General features: G+C 31.8%; 1 protein-coding gene across 1 annotated transcript; it reads right to left on the minus strand.

Moving 5' to 3' along the window:
• Positions 1-1,615: 1,615 nt before the first annotated feature.
• Positions 1,616-9,152, minus strand: LOC104902107 (U-box domain-containing protein 4). Its single transcript, XM_010689791.4, has 3 exons — positions 8,356-9,152; positions 7,767-8,231; positions 1,616-2,255 (listed from the first exon to the last, which is right to left on the minus strand). The coding sequence occupies exons 1-3, from the start codon at positions 8,878-8,880 to the stop codon at positions 2,190-2,192; spliced, it is 1,056 nt and encodes a 351-aa protein (XP_010688093.1). The 5' UTR covers positions 8,881-9,152; the 3' UTR covers positions 1,616-2,189.
• Positions 9,153-12,254: the final 3,102 nt, after the last annotated feature.

Consider the following 12,254-nt stretch of genomic DNA (forward strand, 5'->3'; position numbering starts at 1 on the left):
TGGTTATTAGAAGATCTTCAAGTCACTCCACAACTTCCTATTTCTATGTACTATGACAACATTTCAGCAGAACATCTTGCTCAAAATCCCAAATTTCATGAGAAAATTAAACATCTTAAAAGGGATATGCATTATGTCAGGAAACAAGTAGAGGCAGGCTTTATTGTAACTGCTCATGTCCCCAGTGTTGCTCAATTGGTTGACTTACTCATGAAGTCTCTGCCTTCTCCTCAACTTCATTTGCTTTGTTCCAAGCTTGGTCTTGTTTCAACAAGTACAGCTTGAAGGGGGAGTATAAGCTTTATTTATATTTTATGTAAAGTTTTTATCCTAGTCAACAATAGTGATTAGTTAGTCACTATAAATAGAGATGGATTAACTCTTGTAATTATTGAGTTAATTGAGCTAAATAACTGATTTCTCTCTCTTCTTTTCTTCCTCAATAAACCTTTCTGTAATCTCTCTCTATAAATGTGAATATGAAACCTTGATTACGGTTTCTACATTGGGCAAACCCAATCTATTAACTAGCTCTAAGATAAGAGCTATAACAGAATCTTCTCAAAGGCAAAACAGGAGCACTAAATTAGTGTGCAAATCAAAAAAGAAATTCTTCCAGAATCTGAAGTTTAGGTCAGTAATAGTGTTCATAATCTCCAAGTCCCCCCACCACAGCACTAATTAAGTACAGCTTCCACAAAAGCAAAGCACTACACGTGGAAAACGCCATTATACAATAGCCACCTTTATAATCAATACCATAATTAACTCATTACTCACCAAGTCACCAATTAGCAACCATGGCTTTTTATATATTGTTCAACTTATATGAGAGAATTCGCCTTTTAAAAAGTAGTGCGCAATGATGCCAACAAAAAAGAAAAAATTAATTAAGTCTCGTCTTACAACTTAATTCCGTTAAAGCCAATAGTAGTACTTTCTTATCTTGATAGCATTTGCTTTTTTGACAATTATGTAGGAGCTCAATTGTTGGATCTTCCACCTCCTAATTTGTTGGTTGTGTGTTCGACTTTTTATTAACCTTAATTTGGAGAGTTTGTGTAAATATTTGTTTGACTCTTATTAGCCTTAATTCCGTTAAAGCCAATAGTAGTACTTTCTTATCTTATAGCATTTGCTCTTTTTTGACAACTATGTGGGATCAATGGTTGGATCTTCCACCTCTCAACTTATTGTCGTGTGCTCGACTCTTATTAGCCTTAATTTGGAGAGTTTGTGTAAATATTTGTTTCAGGATATAAATTCCCAATTCTCAATATCTGGAAATTTTCGTATAGATTGGAATCCCCCAACTTATGAGAACTGATCATGCTTGGGCCAGTTTATTATCGAATAAAAAATAAATATTTGCTTTTCATATATTCTAATTAGTAAATGACGCAAGTGCAACTACCTAATTAATCTTTAAGTAAAGCACGATTAGAGGAACTTTTAAATTATTAAAAGTAAAGTTAATAAGATTGCATGATGAAGGTAGAACATACGGGAAACTGCCAACTTTCTTTTACAAAAATGCACAATTTGGTAGTCCCAACTCCCATGCATCCAAAAAGACATAAAATGTTTCCAAAGAAAGGAAACACACAAAAAAAGCAACAATAATATATTAGTAATTACATTAAAGGAGACTCCAACATCTCTCACAAAATTTTTACTCATTTTCTTCTCTTTACAAACATGGAAACAAAACTATTTACACTGTAGTTTCTTTTCCTTTCTTTTTCACTTTCACTAATATATTTTTCCTTTATGGTTTTTTTTCCTTCATTCTTCTTTCTTCTATATATAATTTTTTTTCCCCTATCTCTATCTCAGAGATAGGCTACAGATATTAGATATATTTCCACAGTACAAAACAACTTCTCCAAGTGTATTTACACACATCAAACACAAACTCCGACTCCTTTTCCACACACCCTCAACTCCAAGAGTAAAAAAGGAAAATAAAAACCCTCCATAAAAAGAAGGCAATTCACTCATGAAAAATATCACGAGTTTTAAAAGATAAGAAATAGACACACCCACATGCACGCACGCTCGCACACACGCTATCAGCGAAGAACACGAAAAAAAGGAGAAAAGAAAAGAGAGCGCGCGCAAGAGAAGGGAGAATAATTAATCAAGGGTGAAGGACTTGAGGGCATGTGGGACAGAAAGGAGTAACATAATCAAATGTCTCTGGCAGCGGCGTTGCCGGATCTTGGTTGCCGTAGAAGCTCAATCAATGTCTCCGCCTGTCCCATAATTCACAGCAACATTAATATAACATCATAATAGTACTAGTATTATATAATGTCAATGAACTAACTTCCAACAAAAAGGGAAGCCCCAAAAGACATAACATTTTTTTTAAAAAGTTGTGAGGTGAAGGATCTATTGAACTGGTATCTCGCACAGGTATAATCAATCAGATTTACAGATCAGACTCTTTAGAGGGAGGGAGAATGGTAAGGGAAACCTCACCCCAAAGATCCCCTAATGGACTTTGATCTTATGATCTTGAAATTATAAAGCCAAACCTTTACCACTAAGTCAAATCTCGCTGGATAATAAGATAACATACATTCATTATTCATATGCATAAATGCCAGCCACCCCTTTACAATATTCGCTAAATCATACTGTTCCCTCTCATCTACCTTTGAAAGGTTCATTTCACATTGTTGTCTTGTCACCTAATTATTGATGTTCAGTATAAAAGACACGTTGATTGTTTCAGAACTTATGCTAAATTACGAGTAATAGTAGTATTTAGCAATTATCTCCGACATCATATATTAATTGACTTCATAATTGTTACATTAATATAATATAATATATTAATAATTGATGTTTCATCATCTTCACGGAAACTGTCTTTGTCTGGTTTAATTGTGAAAGTTCAACAATTTTTAACATGTGTTTGAAAGAAAAAAAAGAATGACAATGACCCAACAAACAGTATTAGTACTAGACTTATTTTGACTATGTTCACTTCACCTTACAGAAATGATATTGAGTAAAAAAAAAGTTTTCATAAGCATAAATCAATTTCTAACGGTAATATCCGTTTTTTTTTTAATTTCCGCAATCTATCCATCTATACTAATATATTAAAAGGCGTTCATAAGAATGTTTATGTGTCACATCTCCTCTAGAACTCTAATGCAAATGCTCTATTTCATGTCAAACCCCTCAACTAAAAAAATTATGTTGGGTAGTTAGAAGACATCAAAGACGGTGACCTTTGAAACAGAAAGTGAAAACTTAACTATTGATCCAACATATCATCATTGTTTAATATTTCAAAATAAAAAATATAACAAGATCTTGTAATCATATAAGACTACACAAGTAGTTGGATACTTAATACATGAATGGTAATGATTATATACTATTGTAGACATAAACTCTTACCCCAATCTCTTGTATTCTTCAAATTATGATCTCAATTTTTTCCTTACAAGACAAAAATTTACGAAAAGAAACAATCGGAGACATCGCCCGTAACATTCACTAATTTTTTCCAGTAATGTATCATTTCAGAGTTGTGTAAATACATTAACCATCCTTTTGTTTACTCTGTAAAAGTTACCTTGTAGTCCATTTCTCCTAGGGAGTAATTTCATATCTTGGCGTGTAATTTTATCAAGTTCAAAATATAATCATAAAGGACATAATCGGCAAAATACTTTAAGAAGAAGTCTTTAAACAGTAAAGTGAGAAAGCTAAATGCATTAAAGTGTGATTAAGTAAGGTTGAACGAATTAGTGGACGTTGTTAACTTCTAAAACGACAGACCACTAATTTCTAATCGTACAAGTTAGAACACGTGGTAAATATCATTGACTGGCTAAGCAATACTAGAAAAAGCTTTAAAAAGAAACAAATCAACACAAATAGATTTTGATCAATAAATATAAGTTTATAAATATCATTTGTTTTAATGTATTCTCGGATGTTTTATCGCTTGATCAATATATTTGAATGTTTTCTCTCCAAAAAGAAATATTATATTAATTGAAATTCAGTAATTGCATAGCAAATTTATTTATTAGAACTTTTACTAATAGATTTAGGCTCCGTTTGGTAGGACGTAAAACGTTTTTCTGAAAAACTGTTTTCCTCTATTTTCAGTTTTACATTGTTTGGTTGGCAAAATAGTGTAAAATCATTTTTCTTTTGAGTAAAATTACTCTCCTAATGATGGAAAACCATTTTCTCTTTAAAATGAAGGAAAAATTGTTTTTTTATCTCTCTTGTACGCTCCTCTCACTACCTCCTTACCTTCTCTTTTATTTTCCTTTCATTTCATCATTTTTCTTACATGGAACCAAACAACAAAAACTAATTTTGGAATTGTGTTTTTCATTGTAAATTGTTTTTCATGAAAATCATTTTACACTGAAAATATTTTACGCCGTATCAAACGAAGCCTTAGAGAGAATTACTTTTAAAATTATTTTATCTTAAGGTAAATATTTTTCATGAGAATAACCCTTTGAGAATGTTCCAATGTTTTTAACATATTAAATTAATATAATTGTGAGAATAATTACCATCTAAAGTTAGCCTTAAAATTCAATATATAAGGCTCAAAAGGCACTAAACGTGCCTCCACATGGAGTAGTACTTGATATCAAACCTTTGGTTCAGTAAAGGACAAGAGCATTTAGAGGATGATTCTATAGGATAGTCATATTGACCATGAATGATATACTACAAAATGATTATATTTTTTTTTTTTTTTTTTTTTGATTGGGAAATTAAGTCACATTGGCTGGTAAAGCATGCAAAGCATGCTAAGGAAATACCCCAACATAATGTTGGGGGTAAGGATCGAACCCCTGACCTCAAGGATCAGAGGGGAGTGCTCTACCACTTGAGCTAACTCCTCATCCTTACTACAAAATGATTATGAACTCATCTTTTTAATTAAACTACTATACACTCCTTCACCTCAAAACAAAAAATCTCTCCATTTATCATAATTTATACCGATTATTAAAAATATTTCACCCTCCGTACAATATAAAAAAAAAAATGTAACTAGCAAACTGTTTATTAGAAAACAAGAAAAAAATAGCTCATTTAGGTAATTTCACGTGCATATAGCTCGATCTATTTCCTCAATCTAGTTTAGCTATACTCCTGAAATATAGTCCGGATATTTCAAAAGGTTATTTGGCTTGATTTAAACTCCGTTCATTTATAACGATAGAAACTGAATTGAAATTAACTAAATTAAACTTAAATTAAGTTAACTGAAAAAAATTAAACTATAACTTAAATTAATTAAACTAAACTAGAAATAAGTTTAAAAGAACAGAGTCTTAATAAGATAGGCGTCCGCCTGATTTTGGAGGTTGGGTAAAAAAAGTAAGAATGGTAGATATTTGGTGAAACTAATAACCTGACAAGCATTCTCCAATTTGGACCCAGTGATCAGTTTACACATGACGGTGTTGTGAACCTCTACCATCCACCTCAATTTTCCACCATTCACGTTACTGATTCGGGGCTTCCTACTTATTAGATATGTCCCTTTCCTTTCTTCTCATCTTTGTCACTAAGTTAGTGTACGTGAATGTCTCAAATTTCTTCTACTCTCTCCCTTTTTAACTAGGAAAATAATATACATAATTCTTAGGACTATGTATAGGAAGGTTAAAATAGAAATAAAAAATTTGAATCAAGCATTTATTATCTCAAATGATGTGAAATTTTATCATGAATTCATAAAATATTTCCATTTTACCACATGTATTTAATGCTTATATGTAGCCCTAACGGCTACATATATAATACAAATATTTGAGGCTGAAGAAGTATCACAAAGCGTCATGATCTACTAAATACTCCACCCTGTTTTTATTAGTTTACCTATTTCTTTAAGCATGTTTGCCGAAATACTAACTTGAACCTTAATATCTCTAATTATGAATAAGCAAAAATTTTAAAAAGTTGAATCAAAGAATAATCAAAGTCATGTATGTGAATAGTGTCACACTTTAAAACGAGTAAACTAATTTAAACCGGAATGAGTTATCTTAAAAAAAAACCAAAAAAAGCTACAAAAAGAAATTGAAAAAAAATGTGTGCTAATGTTTTAAGAGTTTTTTGCGGAGATATACCAAGGTAATAGTGCATTCTGTGGGAATATACCTCACTAAATTTGTTTTGTGGGGATATACCAACCTAAATTTAAGTTTTGTTAAAAGGTATCAAAAACACTATTTTCGGCGAAAAAGTCAAATTTCCAGCCTTTGACTTGCTTAATTACTCTTTGTATAGTGTGTGATATTCAATTGCTTCTATTATATTGATTTTCCTCCAACTTCCTCACTGTTATTTTGTGGCCCACTCACGAGTTCCTATCAAGTTAAAGGTCGAAAATTTGAATTTTTTGCTGAAAATAGTGTTTTTGGTACCTTTTAACAAAACTTAAATTTAGGTTGGTATATCCCAAAAAAATTTTTTACTGAGGTACATCCCCACAAAATGCCCTATTACCTTGGTATATCCCCGCAAAATACTCATGTTTTAATGAAAATTTTACCTAAAAACCTCACAAAGTTAATTAATACACTCTTTGGCTTGATTCATTCGACTTTTAGTTTCATTAGTCATTTATATCAAAGTACACCAACTAATCCTGTTAATTAGTTTGAAATACTTGTAATGTACTTTAAACTATTTGAACTTTAGTGTAACTGAAAAACCTACCAATGCAACTAGCAACATAATCATCCAATAGGGACGTGCAAATATATCAAACATAACAAAATTCACACAAAAAAAATATCTTTAGCATATATACTAAGATACTCTTTTCTTGTTCCTTAAAACTTAGAAAATTGCTCCTATTGACAATTGACACGTCTCGAATTAGACTATTTCAAAGATATTTATTCCATTCATCTCCAAATGAAAGTTCATTTTCTCAACATTGATATAAAAACAAAGTTTCAAGTCAATAATACACAAAATTATAGCAATGGGCGGCCAAAACTATCATTATTTAGATCCATCATTCTTAACGATTTTATAATTGGACTTCAATTTAAACAATTTAAAGTATTCTGTAGCAACCAACCGAAAAAACAAAACCAAACTAAAAATAACAATAGTTTGAAAGATGACAAAAGTATTTTGAATATAACCGTTGTATATCCTACTATATCAATGTAACAAATTATGTAGACTAATATATTAAATAAAGAATGGTATTGCATGACGCTCTCCTTCTCCTTAAAAGAATTTTACTCTATACAAACCAGAATCAATAAAAAAAATTAAAAATTGTAAAAGTATAGGATTTGATTCGGCGACTTCAAGTTATCATCTTAAAGTATAATTAAATAAAACTTTTCCTCACTCGAGAAATAGCCAAGTCTAACTCATTTATTTCATATTAGTCAAACAAATTTTAAATCCCTTTTTAAGTACTTCAATTTCCAACTTTTTTATATTGTTCTTTGTTGTGAGAGGGTTGCATTGTAAAAACAAAAATTATTAAAAGAGAGCATTTAATTTTAATATAAAAGTAGACCTAGTTAGTAAATGGATTAAACTCATCATTGAAAAAAAATTAAGCTGGTCACTATTGAACTATTTCTCTTTTTAACACCTAATTTTAATTTAAAAGTAGACGGTCTCAGACAAACTCTCGAAAGAGAAAGAGGTGACCGTCATACAAGAAGCGTAAAATATAGAAAATGTGTTGATAAAGAATAGTAAAAAAAGCAATAACAAAGAAAACGAACCTTTCTCTTGGCCCGGCTAGTACCCGACTGAGACAACGCAACCAACGGTGGAATAGCACCTTCACGCGCCACCATAGTCCGATAAACAACACTATCTTCACACAATTGTAGCAATATCGCCGCAGCAATTTCCTTTTGTCGGTGTGAACCAACCTCCACAATCTCAACCAACACCGGAATACCACCTTCCTCAACCAATCCTGCTCTAGCTTCCGGCAACGCCACCAATAAGCTCAACACATACGCCGATTTATCTACCATATGTGAACCAAAATCCGCCATTAATTCAATCAAAGGCTTCATAATCCCTGATTCAACAGCTCTCATCTTGTTTTCTTTAATCGAACATAAAGAGTAAAGCGCAGTAGATGCATCTTTTTTCCCTCTAAATCCTCCGTTCTCTAATAGATCTACTAAAGCTGGGATTGCTCCTGATCTTCCTATCAATGCCTTGTGCTCATCCACCTGCGTTATATCATATTTATATATAAGTATATATGTTTCGGTCCTTGCAATCGTAGCATAATGGTTAAGAATTCAACTCTTAAACACGATAATAAAAAGTTTCAAGATCCGCTACTGAATGTACCTGTGAAATCCTAAGGAGAGCACAGGCAGCATTTTCTCTAGCAGTTGAAGTGCCCGTTTTCAAGGCTCGAACCAAAGGCTTAATTGCGCCGGAAGTTGTAATATGATCCTTATTCTCGTCGCAAAGAGAGAGATTAAGAATTGCAGTGACGCCGTATTCTTGAAGCTGAAGATCGGCTGAGTTAACAAGCGAGATAAGTGGTTTAATTGCGCCGGCTAAGGCGATTTTAAGCCGATTTTCAGGCTTGTTTTTAGCTAGAAGTCGTATTTCCATGGCGGCTTGTTTCTGGTCGTCGATTGAGGAGGATTCTAAGCCGGAAACTAATTGACGGATGAGATCGTCGGAGAAATCATCAGCTGCGCCGGCGCAAGATAACCATAGTTTCCGGCGACTTTCCGACGACGCACATGAAAACTCGCCGGACCTGTCGCTGTTACAGTCGCTAAAAGCGGAGGAAGAGTTGTCGTTGAGGTTGAGGTCGCTGAAATTTCGGCCTAGATAAGTGAAACCGTTTTTGGTTTCCATGTTTTTTTGTAGGATTATTTTGTACAGATTGTTTATTACTCGTAGAATTTAATCTGTTTCTTCCAAGTTTTGAGTGAATTGGGTGTGTTTGTTATTTGGAGTCCATGGAGTGGAATTGTGTGAGTTTTAGTAGTTGTTTTTGGCAGTTATGGAGGTTAAGAGAAGTAGAGGCTGGTTTTGAGTTGGGTTTGGTAGGAAGATATAAGGGGGAGAGAGAGAGTTTGGGACAGAGAGAAAAGAGTTTGGGGAAGAGAACCTGGACTTTGTGGGGGAAGTTAAAGGTTCAACTTGGAGATAATCCTTTATTTTATTGTAAATCAAACTGATAGAATACAAGTATGATATGGCTAAGAGAAAGAATGCTAAGGTTTAAATTTTGGTGAAAGTAAAAATTTCAATAATATTAGAGGTAATGGAGAAGATTGGGTTTGTTGGACTTCTGGGTGGGTGATCATGTGCGAGAGTAGTTTAGAGAAAATTTTTCTTATTATAGGATTTTCAAATAAATATTCAATTGTTGCATTCTTTATAAAAGAATGGAGGAAGTATATAAATAATACTTCCTCCGTTTCATAATAGATGCCACATTATTGTTAAAATGGACTCTTAGGTAAAATTTCCAAAGCATGTTTAAGTAGTATAAAGTGAAGTAGATTAATTGTAGTGGTCCCCATGTACTTAAAGTGAAGTACATATAAAGTGATTAAAAACGGTGGGGACCACATATAAAGTGAAGTAGATTAATGTACTTAAAACAAGTTAGTGAGGGTAAAATGGTAAAAGTATAAGGCAAAAGTTACCAAATAAAGAAAAAAAACATTGTACAATATGACATCTATTATGAAACGGAGGAAGTATAAGATAATCAAAGTCAGATTTGTGAATTGTAATAAAAGTCAAAATGGTAAAATTAAAAAATTCTAGATAAGAATTGGGCCTCTAGATGAGTAACCATGTGCGAGAGCAGCCTACATAAAATTCTTCTTACCACAAAATTCTCGAAGAAATATTCAATTGTTACTTTTTTTATGTTACGAAGAAAGTAATTAAAATATTTCCTTCGTTTTGGAATGAGTACATGCAACATTTGCACATTAACTCATTAGTTAGTAACTGCTACTTTCTTCATTGTCTTTTACTTTTATTAATTGAAAATTCTAAGATCGTCATATCATTTAATCTGTGCGTTTATCAACATGCAATTTTGAACAACTATATCTTTAACTAAATATAAAATTAAAAAAAGTTAATATTTGAAACTATATATCAAGTGAATCCAACAAGATAATTATATTTTTTCTTATACTTCATCCATTATATTTCTATTGCAACAATGAGTTTGGGCACATTTTTTAATGGAGTGAAAAGGTTGTGTAGTTTAGCATAAAGATACATCTTTAATTAACTAGAGCAAGAGAAAAATAAATCCTTAATAAAGTATAAGCAACTTTATAAAACAAAGTGAGTTGGTCTTCAGTGTACTTTCGTACCAGATCGAAAATAATGCATGGGATGGATGCTTGGGCTTGAGAAGAAAGGACGCTTTCAGATACGGAAGGCCACGGAGAGATATTATTTATGATCCATGGATCTCCGATCGGGAAACCGTATCCAAGCTCCATGGCTAGTCTGTGCTCTTTGGACTTCCTTCTCAAACATAGCGGTTTATTGATGGTTTTAGTAAGCTAAGAAGGCAATATTGTCAACTAGAGTTGCTTTTTTTTTTTTTACCTAAAGTGGAAGTATTGCAATAGATGTGAAACTACCCAAAGTAATATTGTTACAATAGAAAAATAATGGAGGAAATATATAAATAACATAAGATGATCAAAGTCAAATTTGTAAATTGTGTCAAAAGTCAAAATGGCAAATTAAAAATAAAATAGAGGAAGTCTTATTTAGCTACCAACTTTATCTCATATGCATTCACAAATGTCAAAGAAAAAATATAGTCAAGTACGATTTTTATTTGATTCGTTCTAATACATACTTTCTTAATACTATATCCGTCCTAGAAAGATTTGAACACTTGTTGAGATACCTATTTTAAGGTGATAAGTTGTACTGTTATAGTATGATTATCAAATGTTATTTATTTAAAAAGTAGATGTGATAAGATTTGGTAGGGTATTTTCTATTAGAGGAGAGAAAAAGTTGGGTAACTTTTTATTAATAAAAGGTAGAGTGTGGGACAAAGAAGTGTAAAAGAAATAATATAAATAGTGGGACCATATCAAAAATGAAAGTGTTCAAATTATTTAGGACAAATATAAATAGAAAATGTTCAGACTATTATGGAATGGATGGAGTATCAACTATTTATAATTTTTTCATATACATAATTAAGGATATTGAAAAACAAAGCAATGCGCCCAAAAGCGTGTAGGTAAGAAATGTTGCATGTATTCAGAATTGGAGGAAGTACTACTTTTATATAGTTGTTATTTTCCGTATCTATAAATATATGATTTGATTTTTCAATAGCTATTAATATTTGGTCGTAGAATAAAATATTGTAATTGTTGGGTATAAATATTAAATTTGAATTTTGAATATACTTACTAATGTAATGGGTGTTGCGCAAAATTTTGAAAAACACAAGAGTACTCCATAGAAAAAACTTTTTTTATGTTGAGTAAATTTCGGAAATGAACGTGATTACTCAATGGACTCTTGAAGTCTTGAATATACGGTTGTGGCCTTGTGGGGCATCAAAATAGAAGAGTAAAGCTAATCGGTTTTTTATAAATAAAAAAATTGACACTAACATTGATCTTTGAGCTTATTCATCATACATCAGGGTGTACCATGTGCACGGTATTTTCAAGATAATTTTTGCTCATTTGAACTATCATTTTTAGTAAATTTTGCTCCTTTGAATTATTTCAAATGAGTAATGAGCAAAAAAAAAAATAGCCTTGGATATACCATGTTCACGATACATCCAAGCGTGTGATAAAATTTGTATTGATTTTTAGTATGAAGTTGCATCTATATTACAACAATTATGATGTCAAACTCTTAAATCTCAAATAAAGGTAGGTTGTATGAGTTAAATTTTATCTTTAGTAGTCATTTATGTATAAATATACATGAGTTCAGATCCTCTAGAGTTTTAGTGAAACTCTACAAGATAGAGTTGTATCTGAGCCATGCATTTTAAAATCAATGGCTCATATTGGTGGAAGTGCAAGATTTAGGGTTGAATTTTGATGAGATAAAATATATGGGGAATTTCGGAAAGAGAATATATGAGCCATTGATTTTTTTTATTCAATGGTTGATATTGCTCAAACTCTACCTTGTAGAGTTAATTTACAACTCTAGAGATTTTTTTATATATGTATGTATCTATATGTATATATATATATATA

The sequence above is a fragment of the Beta vulgaris genome, chromosome 1, assembly GCF_026745355.1.
Source record: "Beta vulgaris subsp. vulgaris cultivar EL10 chromosome 1, EL10.2, whole genome shotgun sequence".
NCBI classification, from domain to species: domain Eukaryota; kingdom Viridiplantae; phylum Streptophyta; class Magnoliopsida; order Caryophyllales; family Amaranthaceae; genus Beta; species Beta vulgaris.

Bases quoted from the DNA above. Each gene is read 5' to 3' on its own strand.
- LOC104902107 (XM_010689791.4), bottom strand. From the start codon at position 8,880: ATGGAAACCAAAAACGGTTTCACTTATCTAGGCCGAAATTTCAGCGAC. The intron at 8,232-8,355 runs GTACATTCAGTA...GATATAACGCAG, and splicing joins CTCTCCTTAGGATTTCACAG to GTGGATGAGCACAAGGCATT. The intron at 2,256-7,766 runs GTTCGTTTTCTT...ATTATGGGACAG, and splicing joins CTAGCCGGGCCAAGAGAAAG to GCGGAGACATTGATTGAGCT.